The sequence below is a fragment of the Ascaphus truei genome, unplaced genomic scaffold (assembly GCF_040206685.1).
Source record: "Ascaphus truei isolate aAscTru1 unplaced genomic scaffold, aAscTru1.hap1 HAP1_SCAFFOLD_3321, whole genome shotgun sequence".
Taxonomy (NCBI): domain Eukaryota; kingdom Metazoa; phylum Chordata; class Amphibia; order Anura; family Ascaphidae; genus Ascaphus; species Ascaphus truei.
This window is the reverse complement of record NW_027456314.1, coordinates 1,507-21,666: the sequence shown is the minus strand read 5'-3', so window position 1 is coordinate 21,666 and position 20,160 is coordinate 1,507. Positions and strand designations below refer to the sequence as shown.

Below are 20,160 nucleotides of genomic sequence, written 5' to 3'. Positions count from 1 at the left end.
GATAATTGATTTATAAAAGCTCTTCTGAGTCAGATACAAGGCTATCATTGTTAACCAATGGCAAGAAGAAATGACTAAAATGGCTCACGGTGCGATTTTAATAATTTAGGGGCATATTCTATAAGCCTTAATTTAAAAAAATCGGTGGGTCTTTTACGCCGCCAGTTTTGTGAGCGTTCATATCACGGTATGCAGAAAGCCTCGATTACCTGTGATAGCAAAATTCCCAAAACAGGTGAGTAGCCGGCGATGTGTTGATCACCTCTCTCAAAAGGACTTACCCGGCGATTTCTTTCAGCTGCAGAGAGAGGTGCACAGAGAGAGCCGCCTCTCCCTGTGCATCTCTCGCCAGCGATCAAAATATTTTAATATACATTTTAATACTAGTGTAGATGAGCAGGGCGTCTCCGGAGCAGAACCGCGTTGATTTCAGGTCCGGGGACCCTCTGCTTCCCGAGATACAGGCCCTGTTACGGGTTGCCGGTATCTCCTATGCAAGTAAATGCCTTGTGTCACGTGACTGTGGGAATAAAATGCATAGGAGATACCGGCACACCATAACAGGGCCTATATCTCGGGAAGCAGGGGTCCCTGGACTTCAAATCAACGTGGTTCTGCTCCAGAGACCCCTGCTCATCTACACTAGTATTAAAATTTATATTAAAACAGCTTCATTACCTTAGCGGCGAGGGGTTAATTAAGGGGCTAAACCTCTACAGCCTGTTTCTTGGGGCAGAGGGGGTGGGTGAAGGGGGTATTTGTTGTTTTGCTGTTTTGGTGATAGATATATCTTATTCATGTGTACTATTAGGCTTTTTAATTATTTTATTGTTGGGGTGTTTAGGTGCTTGTGTATTTATTTTATTATTGTGTATTCTTGGCCTTAATGATTTTTATTAGGTTGACCATTGCATATCATGCCCATATTATATGGGTATGATATACCACTGTGCCAATCAATGGGTTGAGGGTGGGTATAGTGGGTCCGGGGTGGGTGGTTAGGCCTCCCGGGTGGGTAGCGGGGGACAGGTGGGGGGGGTTAACCCCTTAATTACTATAGCGGTTATTAATCACTAAGATGATTAAAGGGTTAGGGGCCAGTAGATTATATTTTTTATGTACTCTTGTTGGCTACGGAGGACATGGAGGGCGCCCTTCATGATGGCAGGGGTAAGTAGAATGTTTTTTATTTACTTTTTTTATGCTGGCTGGCTAATGTTTGATTTTATAATGGACAAAAGAGCTATTATCCATATCTAGATAATAGTTATTTTGCCCATTAATGTACTGTATGTGTTGGGGGGGTGGGGGGTTGGGAAGTAGCGTCGTTGTGTTTTTGTGTGTAGCGAGGATGGGTGAATTTGGTATTTGGCCCTTGGTGGGTGTTTATACCTACCGGGTGGGTAGTGGGAGGGGTTAACTCCTTCATTACCTTAGTGGTATTAACCGCTAAGGTAATGAAGGGGTTAACTCCACCCCCAACCTCCCCGCAAGGCCTAAACACCCACCAAGTGCCAAATACCACCATCCACCCCCGCTACCCACAATAAACACGGCACTTGTGGTTAACCCCTTCATTGCCTTAGCGGTTAGCCGCTAAGGAAATGAAGTTGCATGTAAATGCATTTTTATTGCATGGGATTCATGCCGGGGGTCTCCGGTGCTGATATTAATGAGTATCAACTCCGGAGACTCCCGGCATCAATCCGTTTTTTTTTCTAAGTCCTCTATCGCCGCCTTCTCAGCAGGTTCTCCCCAGCCTCACGCCAACTTTTCCTGGCATGAGGATTTGGGGAGAAACTCGCCATTCTAGAGCCGCTACTAGAATTGCACGAGTTTCAGAACCTGCCGATAAGCGGCGATTTTTTTTCCGACGGCTGCAAAAATTGGCGATTTATGCCTTTATCGCCCACTTATCGAGGCTTACAGAATATCAGTAGGTATTTTGGCCAAAAAGGCCTCGATAAGTGGGTTATCGAGGCTTATAGAATAGGCCCCATAGAGTTTGTTTGTCATAGAAGGCACGTGGTTTGTTTGATATGCTAGTTGAAGGCTTAGTACATATATAAAAGCAGACGCATTCCATTATTTATCTGATTTATTGCATATCACCTTTTCAATCTAGGGGATGGCTTCTTAACCCATTCAATGGTTTTGTGTGAAGACGTTAAAAAAATATCTATATATCTTCAGAACCAGTTAAACATCAAAACCAAGGAACTTGACTCTGACATCTTGAAGCACAATCTCCATATTCATATTTCCGTCCCACATGCAGTAATTAACTTTCTCTGTGACAATCTTGAACAAGTACATTGATCTAATGCAACCTAATAGATGTAGCCTATTATAAATGCAGACTCCTTTCCTGTCAAAAGTAATAGAGCGAGATCAACACCCACAATCATTTCAACTAATTGCCTTTGGACTCCTTTATTTAGAAAAGTACATATAAATCTCAATCTGTCACATTGTATATGCCTGTGAAGGTGCTCACAAGTGTTGTTGTTATTATTTGCTGTATGCATATACTGGCTGCAATAATCTCATGTACTTTGAAGAGGTGCGCGTATGTCTTCTGCCTTTTGTTAATTGCATGGTGCTGGAAAGGTCTGCGATCCGTTGCTTTAAAAGGGTTAAACGTATTCATAGTCTCTCAGGGAGTTAATTATTATACTGGGGTAATTATAATTGGGCACTTTCAGGTGAAAATTTTCTTGTCAAAAGGAGTTTCCATGCGATGGTGTATGAATTGGCACAATCACAGTCCGCTGAAACGTTTGGATCAGGAGTGGCAAACTCCAGTCCTCAAAGGCCACCGACAGGTCAGGTATTCAGGATATCCCTGCTTCAGCACAGGTGGCTCAATCAGTGGCTCAGTTCTTGAGGACTGGAATTGGCCTCCCCTTCTGCAAAAACTTGTGAAGTTAAAGGGGAAATCCCACATAGCCGACAAAAATATTATATATTTGTTAAATCTTCTCAATGCAATTTGCTTTCTTCTTGTGTGTTTAGAGTGCTCGCATGACGTGCCTGGAAAGCCCTGGGCACTGGCATGGAACAAGACCCATTGACGTACCAGGTACATCATGGGCAAATGTTTGTTCTCTAAGGGATGATCGGGCAGACTGGGGCATTCAGCCCAATTGAAACAGTAGTGGAGCCCCCTCCATTTACTTTCCCATCATCCGGTTAGCCGGGTAGCTGGGGCAATCAAGTGATCCGGACTGCCAACCAGTTGTTCAGCAGGGTGGGGGTCCATGCGCTACCTATAGTTGAAGTTGAAGAATAGTACAGCTGAACCCCATTATAACGCGGTGTTTGGGATCCACATAATGAGACTGCTTTATAACCGGGATCGCGAAACCCTGTGGTGTAGCAGCTAGAGAATTGCACTAGCATATGAAAGGTCATGGGTTCAATTCCTGCATGCGTATTATATAGAATGTATTCATAGGTTACATTCACACATGGTGTAGGGGGAGGGAAGCGTGTGTCCATTAGCAATAAAGCATTGAATGTTCTAAAACAAAAACACAAAAAAAACCTTGGAGAAGTTTTTAAATCAGGAGCCACACTAAAACCGCATTATATGCGGATCCGCGTTGTAGTAGATCACGCTATAATGGGATTGAACTGTATATCACATAAGAAAATATATTTAAAAAAATTGTATAAGTAAGTAGTGCCCGTATTTGAACAAGAAACCAATAATAGTTGTTTTTATTTAACATTTTACAGGTACTATATAGCTAGCCCAGTTGAGTAACCAGGGGGCTGCAAGGGTTCTTTAAAACCCCCTGAGAATTTAATATATTTGACTATATTTACTTGTGGTTAGAAGCCCCGCACTCTTCACCACAGCAATGAAACTGATTGCTGAGGGAGAGAGTGGGGCCTCTGTAAGAAAGCAGCCCTCAACTATCGACATTGTGGGACGCGAGCCGGCAGGTAAAACTTTGCCCCCTCCAATATGAATTTCTGGTGGCACCCCTCAGCTAGCCACATTTTTCCCCCCGTAATAACACACTTCCTTTAGTAACTCAGAATATCACAGAATTTCCATAGGATTCACTGGCGCAAAATATCACAACACGTTCCACCATAATACAACGCCAGCTACATATCTTCCAACCTTTCTACCAACATCTCTGCCAGAATGTTGCCCATTGGACTGACATTTGGCCTATTTTGTGGACATTTAAAAGGATAGCATTAATGGCAGAATACCCAGTTCCAATTCTCCATGACATTGCCTAATTTTTCATCTTCATTAGTGCAGGATTTGCAAATACCAAAATACAGTAGTAATTACTAAGTATGTATGTGTATATATATCCTCACCCAGGTACATTGCGCGTCACAGCAGTAATACATGTGCCACAATAATATAACACATAATGAGAATAAGCGCTTCAGACATAAAACAATAGGAAAAGGAGTCCCTGCCCCGCAGAGCTTACAATCTAAGTTTTAAGTGGGGAGAACATTACAGAATGGGTGACAGAGTGACCACAACTGGGTTTTCTTTTTCTTATTTAGTCTATATCCTCAACCTAAACCAGAGGAGCACCATCACCCCGATACATTAATTATAGCTGAAGCAGGGGTACCTAGTATAGAACATTACAGAGACAGAATGAGGGTTCAAGCAATGCTAAACATGCAACAGGGATTCAGGTTATGAAATATGATAAAGATGTTCAACATTATCAGCCTCTGCTAAATACATCTTCAATCATTTTACCCAACATGTATCATTAAGAGGATTTTAACACTAACTACATTTGGCTTTGGATAGTTGAGTACTATTGAGCAGGGGTGCTCAACTCGTCCCCCAACAGGTTAGGTTTTCAGAATATCCCTGAAAGCAGAGGTAGCTCAACCAGTCCCTGCTTCAGTGCAGGTGGCTCATTCAGTCCCTGCTTCAGCACAGGTGGCTCAATCATTCCCTGCTTCAGCACAGGTGGCTCAATTGAGGCTCAGTCAAAGACTGAGCCTCTGATTGAGTCACCTGTGCTGAAGCTGGGATATCCTGAAGACCTGACCTGTTGGGGGTTGGGGGTACTTGAGGACTGGAGTTCAGCAACCCTGCTGTAGAGCATTCACTTTGTTTAACGCTTCCCTAGAGATTGAGACACAATACAAATAAATACTAATCATGGTAAATAATGATGCCACTTTTTGTTTCTACAGCATAGGGGGCGAGGTAGCAAGAGGAACTGAAGGAGGTTATGTGAACAAACATTTTCGTATGGGATTCATGACGATGCCTGCCCCGCAAGACAGATTACCACATCCATGCTCGAGTGGATTCTCGGTGCGTTCTCAGTCCCTTCATTCTGTTGGCGGTGCCGATGATGACAGCAGCGGGTGCTCTCGCAAACAGCCGCCCCCGAAGCCGAAACGAGACCCAAACACAAAGCTGAGCATTTCTTCTGAGACTGTTAACTTCGGGACACTGGGCAAGAGCCACAAACTCACAGATGGTAAGATATCTTCTAGATTATCTTTTTTAGATTCTGACGAGCATACAGATGCAGCGGCCGTTATTCGAACAACCCGTTTGTATATGTATGTATGTATGTATGTATGTGTGTATATGTATACACATGCAGCAGACGTTATTCGAACACTTCACGCATTGTATACCTCGGAATACCCACGTCATGGCGCGGGATTTCTTTCAACCGTACCGCCCCTTCCCGCCTTAAGATGCGAGTGCAGAAAACGGCATTTTAATGTTAAACAGTGTTAAACACCTGAAATTGACACAGTAGCACAGTACTGTACACATTGCAATTCATTCATTTCATTGCACCCAAAGAAACAGAATCCATGAAATTCAAACAAAGCAACCTCGATAACCACGTGTGTCTGGGGCGATTGGCCGCGTTAATGCCGTGTGGAGTACAGCAGCGCACACGAAAACGGTTCCGTGATTTGTTCGAATAACGGCCGCTGCATCTGTAGTAACATGATGATAAAAAAAAACATTTCAATAAATCCTCCATTAGACGATTCAAAATTTCTTTTGTTTAACAAGTTAAGTGTATTTATGAAATGCCGCTCTTCAGTGAAGTGAAGCATTGATAGACACTTGTACTGTACCAAGCAGAAAAAACAATGTTGTGATCCTGTTTTTTTTTTTTTTTGCTCATTTGCATTTCCCAGAATTCATAGCTGTAGTGGAAACATTGTATGCTAAGACAGGGGTGCTCAACTCCAATCCTCAAGCCACACCCCACCCCGCCCCCAACAGGTCAGGTTTTCAGGATATCCCAGCTTCAGCACGGGCGGCTCAATCAGAGCCACAGTCAGACTACGCCTCTTGATTTAGTTGCCTGTGCTGAAGCAGGGGCTGATTGAGCCACCTGTGCTGAAGTAGAGACTGATTGAGACACTTGTGCTGGAGCAGGGATATCCTGAAAACCTGAGCTGCTTAGGGAAGAGAGGGGGGGGGGGGGTCCTGGTCTTGTTCAGAGCCTAGAGGAGAACCCCTGAATCCACACAATCAGATTTCTTAGAACTATTTTAAGCAGAGCTATTAACAAAGATACACTTTTTAGCGGTTCAGAGGACAGATGAACACTGCTCATTCACATTAATTTTAATTACTTATATTCCCATTATTATAGCTTCCCCTCATTAAAATATTATTCCCATCACATTTCCCAGCATCAATATCTAACTTGCCGTACGGAAAATAGAAACACAAGAGATGTATTTGTACACTACAGTAGGTTAGTATAACAACAGCCTTGCGTCTAAATATAAGTACAACACGGCGTTTCATTTGAAATGACTTTTGTTGAAAGCTTCATGCTGAGCATTCACAGAATACTCTCATAACACGAGCATTAGAAATACTATGTATTCTGCCATCCAGTCAACCACTTACTATTTCATTCCCACGTGTTTTTTTTAATAATCATGGGGTGGCCAACTCCAGTCCCCAGGTGCCACCAATGGGTCAGGTTTTCAGGATATCCCTGCTCCAGCACAGGTGGCTCAATCAGTCATTCTGACCGAGCCACTGACTGAGCCACCAGCTCTGAAGCAGAGATATCCTGAAAACCTGACCTGTTGGTGGCCCGTGAGCACCAGAGTTGGCTACTCCTGGTCAAATCTATTCATTCTCTCGAAATAGACTCATCTGAAACAGCATGAGTAAAATGACTCAGTTTAGTTATAGATAATATGTAAAGAATATTGAGGAAAATTGTGCCAGTAGGCTTAATGGAGACTCTGCCTGTATTTATCTGTAGGTGAGAGCGTTCTTCAACTTCCAACAATACAGTCTGCAGGATTTCTCAAGTCTTCCTCACTCAGGCTGCTAGGGGTACCAGTACATGATATAGTAGTAGAGGTGTGCCGGCTCGGCACTGGTACTGGAAAGGTGCTACCTGGAAACTGGTTTCACTAAACAATATTTGCAAGAGGATCCCATAATGATGCACTCAAAGACCTCGCAGAGTAATAATAATATATAACTTTGAATAGAATGATAAAATAAAGAGCAAACTAATATAGAGAAAACTAAATGGTTTAAAAGGGATTACATTATAGCTGCGGTTGTGTAACTAACACAGTAGACTCTAGCATGTGAGCTGCGTTCATTGTCACTAGTCGTGCCCTTCTGAGCCAGAGCCAGAACCTTCATGCACTGCCAGTGATAAAGAAAGCAGATCACATGCTAGAGTTAGTAAGGCCGCGTTTATAGCGCCGTTGCCGGCGCCGCAATGGCGACGCTGACGTCACGCTGCAGTTGCTGGAAAAATCAAATTGAAGTGACTTCCAGCGATCGCGACCAAGCCGTCGCGCCGGCGTGTCACGTCTACTATAAATGCGTGCGATGGCGTCAATACATTTGTTTTGGCACGACGTTGCGTCGCTGTCCCCGGCACTATAAGCGCGGCCTTACACAGTCGCAGCTGTAATTTAATCCTTTTTAAATATTGCTAGGGGTACATAGATGCCCCAATATGATATATTGACGTGTCACTTTTTCCATTGGAACGACAGCAACAACAAAAACCATGACTCTCCCCTCACCCCTGTGTAGGCAAACTAGTGATGCACTTGTGCCATTTTTATTCTAATTGAGGAAATAGTGGCAAGAAATTCCAGTTAAAGAGAATAAAGAATTAACCAGGCTTGGTTGATAAGACAAAGATTACAAATGTACAGATGAACTATGTAAGGAAGGAAGCTGGACATGACTGTGAGCTATGTGTAACCTTTGTGCTATACATATAAGTTTAAAAAAAAAAGTAATATTGCTTATTGAGTGCTATTTGAAGCATTAAGAAAACCAGGGTTAATAACTGCTGTTTCTTCTGTCTTTCATTAACAGCTCTAAATATCATTGCAGCTCAAGATAAACTGTGATAATGAGGTTTTCAATGGAGTGTTTATGAGTCTTGATAATAATAGCTGCATTTAAAATGCAAATATTTGATTTAGAATGAAAAATAGCAAAGGGTAAATTATAAATTAAAAGAGCATTAACAGGGATTAATATTTGTTTACACATGGATATACATGTTGCTATTGCTAGTAACACACACAGCTCTATACATAGCCTTTGTAAGTCAATGAGTTCACAATCTAGTTTTTGGTGCCTGCAGAACAAGATGAAATGTCTTAATAAAGTCCCATAGAACTTTCAATGGGGCTGGGACCCGATTGTTCCACATGGCAGTGACCTGAGATGTATCTATATTGTGGAGCAAAAGTAGGGCAAAGAGGAATTCTTTATTTGCATCTGTAACGTTGCTATTTGCTGTCCAGGAGACGGGCAGAGGTAGGGAGTATAGTAACCGACCATTGACCCAATGACCTGGGATCTGGTGCCTAGAAAAGTAAGAATAGTCTGGTCCGGTTCCGGGATCGTGGGCAAGGTGCCGCACCGTAGTCAGGGTCACAGTTCCAAGGTCAGGGCAGGAGAGAGGCAAACTGGATCCAAGTTCCAGCAGAGGTTAGGCAAGGCAAAGCGTAACAGGAAACAGCCAACGTCTAGGAATACGAGACAGGAGATACCTTGCACAGGCAAAGGACTGAGCACTCTGGTGAACATTTATAGGCCAAGACCAATTGCAGACAATTACCAGTTCAAAGAGGAAGTTAATTTCCTGTTTTGGCGGCCATCTTGGTGTACCCGGCAAAGTCAGAGAAGCGTCCATGTTGGTGCACCCGGTAACTACTCACGGCATCAAAGATGCACTTTTGCCCCATTTGCACCAATTTGGGAAGTGTTACCAGGAGTAACCCAGTGTACATATTATAATGGAATGTATCAAGTTCTGCACCTGTTTTCTACTTGTTCCATTTTATTTGCACCAAATTTGTGAGGTGTGAGGTAATGCAAACCTCTCTGTTTACGAATCTGGGCAAGATTTAAGAAGCTCTACAAACAAGCTATGTCCATATAAAACCGAATGGAGCATTGCAAAATACATGTTCTCTTTGCGTTGATACTTCTCCCCCCCCCCCCATGCTTCTAATACTAAATTCCTTCTAAATTGAATAAAGTATGTACATATAGGTAAGGACATGTCTTCCCGAGCCATAGCATTTTATTATGTAACATATGCACTGATTGTCTGTGTTACACTAGTGCCATAATATTTTATATATATATATATATATATATATATATATATATATATATATATATATATATATATATATATATATATATATATATATATATATATATATATATATATATATATATATATATATATATATATATATATATATATATTGTGACAAACGCCCCCTCTTTTGTAGCGCTGACGTCTGTCTGGGTTCTTCCTGACACAGTCTTCTAGGGTTAATTATACAACAAACAGGAACATGCAATGTATTACGTTGCTTAACTCAGGCTTCTGCCTGCTTTATTTTCATCCAAGTAAGGTACTGCAGCTTTAACAAGTGTAGATTAGAGGTACTCAGATACTTTCATTCAGCAGTTCTCATTTCAGTGTTATAGTATTTCCCACACTGTTATTTCAAGTAAAAAGAAACCAAATTATAAACAAAATCCTATCCCTTTCAGGGATCTAACTACACATTAGAATCAGTCTCTCTAAAAGCTGCTGGCCAACTAACCTGGTTCCACAGCTTAAAACAATGCCCTCTCATTTAGGGTCACTTAGATACAGCACAGTCTTTCAGCAACAGCAGTAAACATTTGTTTTTGTCTTATCTGTTCGTGGTGGGAACTCGGTCCCAAGTGTCCAGGCAAATCCTCTGGTACTGTGATACTTGGAGAGGCCGTCCACCCCGAAACTGGATACTGTGGAGCAGCGATACCCCCAGCCTCCAGGCTCTAAGGAGAGAGATTGAAATGCAAAACCTCTCTGCTCTAAATACCTGTGCATGTGATTAGAAGAGCAGGTGAGGGAGAACTAGAGCCATTGTAATCTGTGGTCTGGATTTTCCATCCAGCTGCCTGAGTTAATGGGAAGCTGTGGAACGGATCATTTTTAACTATTCCTGCACTTTCTGACCTAAAATGGGGCAGAAAGCTGCCTAACATCTTTGGACTATGTCACAATATATATATATGATTCGTCCTGAAGAAATATCTAGCAAATGACAGAGCTCATTCGTATACACAAATAGGAAGCAGCTTGCACTAAGCGTATTCTAATTAATTTCTTAATACAAGCTATTTCTGAATGTAATTAGCGAGGGAATACTGTGCAAACCCAAGTAAAATACTGCACAGTATGGGCTTGTCTGCCACACACTATTTATCTTGGAATTTAGCAGTGTTTAGCGAATGAGACTCTTTGTGTATAAAGCTCTTAAGAACTTTACAATTATGCAGAATAAACTGTTATATCAGCAGGCAATTGAAACAAACAACAACAGAAACACTTCTGGTATGATTCTGAAGATCTCAAGTATTCCTAAAATCAAGGGAAAAAACTTCAATCAAGACATGTGAGCGGGTAGTTACAAAATCCAACAGTGCAGGAATTTCAGCCATATCTGTGCATGGTGTGAGGAATATGTACAGTGTATAATATATAAAGTGTATTAATGATAGTATTCCTTGCATCATTTTTCGATAAGTTGCGTACCCATATTCCTGATTTATCACTGAATTATTATGACTAGAGATGGGCAGAATTGTCAAAATCCGTTCCCCAGGCGCTCCTTTGAAAATCCTTCCTGCGGAGTAAAGTCCGTCTGCGGATTGGGTATTAATCAATTTGAGCACATTCATCCGAATCCGCCATTGGATACAATCCAATCAATTGACTACATTTTTAACAATTCGCACTATTGAATCCAAAATCTGCACTCTCTCTCTCTCTCTCTCTCTCTCTCTCCCACCTCAGATTTAATCTGAGTGTGGATTTACAACAATCCGACTGTGGACTATTCATCCGCCATGTGGTTTGTCAGTGATAAAAAATAAAAAAAAAACACAGAAAAGGCGGATTGGCTTTTTTGAGACTGATCTGTGAAAATCCGCGGGCCAAAGGAACCGGCAGATCCGAGGCGGATCCAAATCCACAACAAATTTTTCGCCCATCTCTGATCATGATAGTCCCATTAGTGAAGGCCATTCAACAGCTCATTCATTCTGCATGCGTTCATCATGGTACCATGCTAGGGATTACTGCTACCAATTACATTTTCCCTCCCACAAAGGTATCACAAAGCATTGTAGGAAAAGATGTTCCATCATGTAATGTTAGCAATTCATCTCAGAAATGATGCTGCCGTACTAGAAAATATATATCTTTAAGAGCAGCAGTACTAAATTAACATATTAGCTGTTAGTGCAGTATTCTTTTATTCACATTGGTACTGTACACTAAGATTTTCTGATATAAATCTGCACATACATGTATACTGTGCAATATTTATATATAGTTCTTGTAATAAAAATAAGTACATACAGATTAAGCAGCCATTATTGCACCTTATTTTTATTACAATAAAACCTCTAACTAGTACAACGTATCGATACATGTATGTGAAGGTTTATATCAGAAAATATCTTATTATACCAATGTGAATAAAAGAATTCTGCACCAACAGCAAATAGGCTATTTTAGTGCTGCCGCTCATAAATATATATCTTCTGTAGTATGTCAGCAAAATGTATGAGATGAATTGCTACAGAATGATAACAGTGCTTACAAAAGGTAAATGTATACAAATACATATGTATTATGGTAATATAGTTTGTAAAAATCCATGCGGCGTGAGAAATGTGGTTTTATGAGAAAACAGATCCCTATTGTATGTTTACATTTTACTCTGTTTGATTCTTAGTGTTGGCAAAGCAAAGGCCATATAGTGATGAATATAACAAGAAGATTCCTCCTCCAAAGCCGAAACGGAACCCAAACACTCACCTTAGCACATCCTTTGATGAAACGTACATCAGAAAACATGGCCACCTGATAAAGAGTTCGTTGTCTCGAGACGCGTCTTCATCTCAGATCAGCAACCCTGCTCATGACATTGACGATGAAGAACCTGTTTATATAGAAATGGTTGGAAACATACTTAGAGACTTTAAAAGGGACGAGGAAGACCAAAGTGAGGCAGTGTACGAAGAAATGAAATACCCCATATTTGATGATGTAGGACAAGATTCAAGATGTCTTTATGATCATAATAGTTGCTCTTCTCAGTGTGCTACTCCCACAGTGCCTGACTTAGAATTCACCAAGTCCTCAGTGCCATCCACTCCAAAGGGGCAGATTTGTGACATTCCCCCTCCATTTCCAAATTTACTTTCTCAAAGGCCTCCCTTATTGGTGTTCCCACCAGCACCCGCACCGTGTTCACCAAATTCTGACGAATCTCCTCTAACCCCACTTGAGGTTGCAAAGATTCCTGTATTGGAAAATGTGACTTACATCAAGCAACAAGCTGCTGCTTCACCATCGTCTCTTCCGTCTCACATTCCGGGACATCAGAAATTGGAGAAAGACCAGACAGTAGTGTCTCATGGAACTACTTCCTCTGGACATTCATCCTCCCCACCCCATCCTGCTACCATGTACAGAACGCAGTCTGCACATGGCTACCCTAAATGTCATTCTGCTTCTCCCTCTCCTGTGAGCATGGGTAGGTCACTAACTCCTCTAAGCCTCAAAAGACCTCCGCCCTATGATTCTGTGCATTCAGGAAGTCTCTCAAGAAATTCTCCATCAGTGCCTCATTCTACAGTCAGAAACACATCACAAGAAGGGAAGTCAATGAATGCATCTACCAGTACGTATGGTTCATCTCAAAGCAGCTCACGTTCCAGAACACCAACAAGTCCCCTAGAAGAATTAACTACCCTCTTTACCTCAGGAAGGAACTTGCTGAGGAAGCCCTCCAGTGGAAGACGGTCTAAAGAACCTTCTGAGAGTAAGTTTTGAAACAAACATTAATATAATAGTATTTGTATCATAAGGAAACAGTTGCCTAGCAAAAAGCATCGACCAAATGTAACCATTTTTGGTTCAAGGTCTGAAGGTAAAAAAACCGATTATAATATTATATCTTAGCATTAATTTGTTCTCTGGTGATAGGTATTTGTGTACATATCCTGTACAAAACATTTCATGCCAACCTATAGTCAACATTTTGTGACCTATGTGAAAGAAGTTATCTATAATAAAATAGAATATAGAAAAGAAAAAACTGCACCAACTGTGTTCAAAGTGATAAAAAATAATCTTCTACTTAAACATATAATATTACTCAACTTAGAGTATAAAGAAGAAAAACATCTTAATAACCGAGATCTTTCTCTAAATAAGCGCACAGTGTTGCAAGCAATTAGAACACAAATGTGTTACTAATGTGAATGTGAGGATAAATTGTGTCAAATACAGTGGCGACACACGCGCCCGGTATCTGTCGCGGCCGAGACCGGGCAAATGTTAGAATAAACTCAGCCGCGACAGTACATACAATAACCTTCAACAAAGAAATCAGGGTCTGCTGCTTGTCAAAGTGGATGGCTCGACATCACACAGATGAACATGAAAAAGAAAAAAAGACACAGCGCACGACTCGCATAGTGTAAATAGGTAAATGATTATAATATAACACAAAATTGTGGTAGTAGATGCACGTACAAAAATATCAGTTAAACAGGCAGGGCATGTTTAGGGTTCATGTTACCGCTCGTGGATACAGATGGCTTGCTTCGTGGACACCATCATCAGGGAAGTAGATGTTAGTCTACGAAACGCGTAGGATTAGTGTTACTGTTTGCTGTGTGACTTTGTTCCTGTTATCGCTGCCTCCAAGCTTCAATCGGTAGCCTGCGTGAGATTCACTGATCTATTGTTGTTCGTCGCTCAATCGCGGCGCGTCCCACTGACGTCAGTGATTCCGCCTTCAGGCACCGAAGCTACAGGCTTGCAACTTAGGCTGGGAGAGCCTTAGAGCCGTCAGTGTGGGGAGTAACTGTTCCAGCCGTGTGCCGCTTTTTGGGTACTGACCCGTGGACAATATCTCAAGTGAAGGATCCTCTGGATTTCAAAAGGGACTGAGTGGAAAGACGTTTCTATCCGGACCGGAGGTTGATGACTGCAGCTGGTGTCCACGAAGCAAGCCACCTGTATCCCCGAGCGGTAACATGTACCCTAAACATGCCCTGCCTGTTTAACTGATTTTTCTGTACGTGCATTTTCTACCACAATTTTGTGTTATATTAGAATCATTTACCTATTTACACTATGAGAGTCGTGCGCTGTGTCTTTTTTTCTTTTTCATAAAACAGAACGTGTAAGAAGAAAACAACAAATTCTTGGATAGCCTACAAATATGTGATGATATTTTAGGGCCCTATTCACTAGGCAGTGCTAAGCCATACGATACCTTGCGGCACCTTGAATGGGCCGCAGATTATCTTGCGACGCAGTAAGGTATCTCCTGGTTTAACACCACTTAGTAAATATTGCACTAAACCTTATCTTCCATAATAAGATTGTCATCATAGGATTGGATAGTAAATGTTTCTACAATTTTGTAACTACGGAAGAAGCTTTAGATCGACTTCCATTACCAATAGGTAAAAAGGCAAGATTGTTGCCAGACTCGGAAACTGCCTTTTTTATTAAGAGACTAGAGCCGGGATGGCCAACTCCAGTCCTCAAGGGCCACCAACAGGTCAGATTTTAAGGATATCCCTGCTTCAGCACAGGACTGAGCCACTGATTGAGCCACTGGTGCTGAAGCAGGGATATCATTAAAACATGACCTGTTGGTGGCCCTTGAAGAATTGAGTTGGCCACCCCTAGACTAGAAATACTTTAGCAGAGGGACAGAAATCTGTATCTCTTTCATAACTTGGCATGGAATAGAATACTATATCATAGCAAGTGATGGATTAAGGTTTTCTTGCACTCCATAATGATTTGGCTCAGTTTACTCTGTTTAACTTATCCTTCAACCTTTTTATATCAAAACGTTTATGGAAGACAGTGGTTGAAGAACGTAAATGCTGTCTAAGGTTTCCTCCTGTTTAGTTATCTGCATCCTGCACCCTGTAAATGACCACCCCAAAAATAGTACATTAAAATGATATGTTCTGTATCCCCCTCCCCATCTGTCTTAACAAAAAATGCAAATAAAGTACAAGTTTATAAAAAAAATTACATGTTAACTGAAAATATAGATTAAGATAAGCAGATATGGATTTAGATATCCAGTTCAGATCAGTATACTGTACGTCAGCGGTGCACAAACTGGGGGGGGGCGTAAGATATTTTTTTGGGGGTACGGGCGGTTGCAGAGGTCCCGCACTCTTCCCTAAGGCATTTCAATTAAATGCCGAGGGACAACGTAAGGCCTTTGCAAACTCTACTTAGCATGATTCAGCCGGCTTCAGGACCCATGACCATGGCAACGCGGCGTCAAATGGTGCTGCGGGGTCATGTTACGTCACAGATGCCATGATAACATAACGTCAAATGACGCTGTGGGTCTCTTGATGGGACGTCACACGACCCCATGGTGTCATTAGACCCGTGTGAAGTAAGGGGGGTTGGGGCACAACAACGGATGAGAGCAAGCAGGGGTGCACAGCAAAAAATGTTTCCATACCCCTGTTGTACGTCATCTGGCCAAGCTTGGAAATCTGAGCAAATGTACAGTATGTTTAGCACCATACTTTTCTTCATTTATCAGGGGCTCATTGCAGGGATCTGAGGACAGTGTTTCAATTTGACAAAGTACAGCTGAACCCCGTTATAACGCTGTCCTCGGAGTCCACCCAATACGACCGCGTTATAACCGGGATTGCGATATTTAAAAAAAATAAAAAAAATGGCTGCTGCTATCAGGGATTTTGCATCTGCAAGAGGGGGAGAGCTGGGATAACTCTCCCAGCTCTCCCTGAAGCCGGCGTCGCAGCGGCACCTCCACGCAGCACTACCCGGCATCTGTAGCAGCAGCTGATCCGTGTGCTGTGCAGAGAAGCTGTGAGTCTGCGACGGAGGGGGGGTGCAGGGGGAGGATCTCACGGAGTCAGGAGAAGCCAGGCAGGAACCAGCTCCCTTCTCTCCTCTCCCTCAGCAGAGGTACAGGGAGGGAGGGAGAGGTGTGTGTATTTGTGTATGTGTGTGTGTATGAGTGTGTGTCAGCAGTACAGGAGAAGCTGGTGAGTCTGGGCCGGGATGTCAGCTGTTTGTGTGTGTCCCCGGCCAGGAACCAGCTTCTTTCTCTCCTCGGGAGGGAGAGGTGTGTATGTGTGTGTCCCCGGCCAGGAACCAGCTCCCTTCTCTCCTCCCCCCAGCGGAGGTACAGGGAGGGAGGGGGAAAGGTGTGTGTATGGAGGGATGGGATGTACACGGGGAGTGGGGGGGGTGATGTGCAGGAAGGGGGATGTGATGGGAAGAAGGAGGGATGTGATGGGCAGGGGGGTATAAGATGTGATGTGCAGGGGGGTGATGTGCAGGCAGGGGGCAGATGTGCAGGAAGGGGGGTTACGTGCAGGAAGGGAGATGTGATGGGCAGTGGGGGATGGGGTGTGATGTGCAGGGGAGTATTGTGTGTGTGTGTGTGTGTGTGTGTCCATCCGTCCGTTAGCAATAAAGCTTTTTTTTTTTTAAATTAGCTTTTAAAAAACGGATGCCACACTCACACCGCGTGATAAATGGATCCGCATTGTAGCGGATCGCGCTATAACGGGGTTGAGCTGTATAGATTAAAACAGCCCTCACACACTTAACTGTTTTTAAGTCTTTTACATTGATTTTGTATGTTTTCTGTCTATGCTAAATATGAAGAGGTTTTCTATTGGTATTTGGCAATGGTTAGCAGCTCTAGTTATTGATTAGAGCCAATAATGTTTTTGTTTTCTACTGTACCTTCTTTATAAAGAAACAGTGTTAGAGGTTCGGTACAGTAGGTAAATCTAGTTCCACATCCAGGTCTAGAGATAATTTATCTATGTGTGATATGTTAGCCTATAATGTACATGATTTTATCAGAGACCTGAATAAGAAGAAGTGAGGAAAATAACTACTTTTGGAGGATGAAAATAAATACCTATAGGTAACATAACTCAGACAACAAGCTTTGGGGGATGTTCTAGCAGCTGTGAGTTTGTCCTTGTACAACAGCACGATTTGACATTGTCATAAATAAGCCCAAAAACTGCATTGTATTTTGTATATAGAATTGAAGCAGGGGTCTCCGAAGCTGAACCCCATTAATTTCAGCTCAGAGGACCCCCTGCTTCCAGAGATACTTACCTCCGAAGTAGGTGCCGGTAACTGCCCCAGCTGAGCAAGCAATGCTTTCAAGTTTAAAGCTCCCGTGTCACATGGGCCAATAGGAAGACGCACCAATGACGTCACGGCTTCCTATTGGCTTGCAGGATGCAAAATCTTTGAACATCGGCCATTACATGATCCTTGGCAGCCAAGGAGAGCGGTTATTAGCACCTAATTTGGAGGTAAGTATCTCCGGAAGCAGGGGGTCCACGGGGATAAATTACCGGGTTCAATCCTCTATTTAAAGTAAATTGCAAATACATTTGCTGGCTTGGACTGCCTCTTTAACAGCCCAAACACCCCAGATTGTATTTGCTTTAGAAGCAGAATGACCTGAGGTGGTGCTAACTCCACCCAGAGCCTGACATACTGTATGTGATTTGCTGAGATACAGGATTTGCTCTCTCAGCCAAACCCGTATTTCAGGCTCTGGATATACAGTAATTCACGATACCAATCTCACCACTCTGAAGGAGGCGGGAATAAAAATGCGCGATATTAGAAGCGGTTTTACATTTTGCACTTAAAATGCGAGTTTCAGCCTTTTTGGTCATTCCGACGGGATTTGCACAGCCCGAATGAAACCGCTTCTAAAAACGCCTTTTCCGTACGTTTGGACATGTGTGAAAGGCTTACAGAATAGCCAAGCATGCCAATCCCATCGCAAAGGGCTAATAGAATATCCTTGTTTGTGTGTAAAGGGGTTCAACATTCTGTAAGCTACATGCCTCAGTTTAAAGGATCTTTAGGGGAATCCGCTCGTAATTGACTAAATTAGTAAGTGTTCAGGCAGAAGATGGCACATTACAAAATGTTGGCAGGTTGATTGTAAAAAGGACTGTCAATTTAAAAAGCATATAATGTATATAAGCAACTTTCAAAAAAACGTTGCTGACCTATGAATTTGAGAGGATGAGATATTGTATGGTTATTTACATTTCATCAACCTATTTATGTAAGTGCAGTATTATACCGCAGCACCAGAAAATAAGAACAACGTACAGTATTAGCAGAACTAATATTTTATGCATAATAGCAATGCGGTAGTTAGACTGTATGTTTTATAGATACATATTTAGCAAGACTTAATACCTCCGTGACCGTGGACCAACAGGCTGAAATCTGCAGCCCATGTGCGGTTGGTCTGTGGCCCCAGAAATCAGTACATTCTGTGGCCCGGGAGGATAGAGCAGTATTAATCGTCCCAGGCCAGAGAGTCTGTAATAACTGCACAGAGGAGTCCCAGAGAGAAGCTGTCTCTCTCTGTGTTTCCCTCAGCAGCTCTTACAGACTCCAGTCCTTTAATACATTGATTATTGAGCACAGACAGCATAATCAGGCTCCATTTCTATGATTTGCACTCTTTTAGCAAAATATCCCAGCTGAGAGTACCATATCCGTGATTCACACAGTAAATGCAAACATTTCCAAATGGACATCTAAATTCTCTAAAGTGTCAGCACAGTACATTTTAACTTCATAGTGTAACACAAATTAAAACAGTCAATATACAGTCTGCAACTAAATAGACAAACATAATTGTTCAGACTGTAGGTTGCTTTGCTAGAGAGAATAATTAGCTGCACAGCCACAGATTAAACTAGAGCCATTAACTAATATATACAGTACAATATATAAAGTATGTGAGTTAGGTGGCACTCCACCGCAATATACGTGAATTGAATGAAACAACCTATGATGTGGTGCACGGGAACAGAGAGGGACCCCAAACCCCCTCAAAAGAATAACCAATATATATATAGTGGTTCCCAGCACTGAGTAAGAAAAACCTGACAAAAGCGTCAAATTTGCAATAGTAACGATATATTGAAAAAAATTATACAGATCCAGAGCCCATCCTAATAAGGGAACCTCGCGGAGAGTGCAGGAAACTTACTGACGCGCAGCACAACAAAAAGGATTGGTATTGCCATTCTTTTCCTCACAGACTTATTGCAGTACACTCAATGATTTTCTGTGTAGTGTCTATATATGCAGTTATTGCTCTGTTAGAAGACAGTATCTTCATAAGCTAACATAGTATTAGTGTTAGTTCAATTAGGTCTTATTGATGTTACTCTGACTTTGTTAAACAATGGTGGGGCTGGTATAGGCCTGTTTAACAGTCTTTATCATATTTTTGTGTACTTTGAGAGGTGTTATTTGGGTGGATGTATATTATTTAGGGAAGTACCATGGACTATTCTAGTCCGTGGGAACGGGCCTGGAGAAGGGGCATTATAGGCCCCGAAACGTTGACCCCCTGCATACAATCACCTTGACCTTAGTGTTTGATTTACGTTGTCTTTACCCCCTTTTCTCCCTCCCCGCTCGTTTTTTCATTCTGTTTTGTTCCCTTTGTTTTCCCTCCACCTCCTCTCCCGTTCTATTTGTTCACTTA

General features: G+C 42.2%; 1 protein-coding gene across 1 annotated transcript; it reads left to right on the top strand.

The window, feature by feature from the left end:
- Nucleotides 1-5,091: 5,091 nt before the first annotated feature.
- On the top strand, nt 5,092-13,421 carry LOC142483522 (neuronal tyrosine-phosphorylated phosphoinositide-3-kinase adapter 2-like). The gene is made up of 2 exons (XM_075583524.1): nt 5,092-5,489; nt 12,304-13,421. Exons 1-2 carry the CDS (start codon nt 5,162-5,164, stop codon nt 13,404-13,406), a joined length of 1,431 nt encoding a protein of 476 aa, XP_075439639.1. The 5' UTR covers nt 5,092-5,161; the 3' UTR covers nt 13,407-13,421.
- Nucleotides 13,422-20,160: the final 6,739 nt, after the last annotated feature.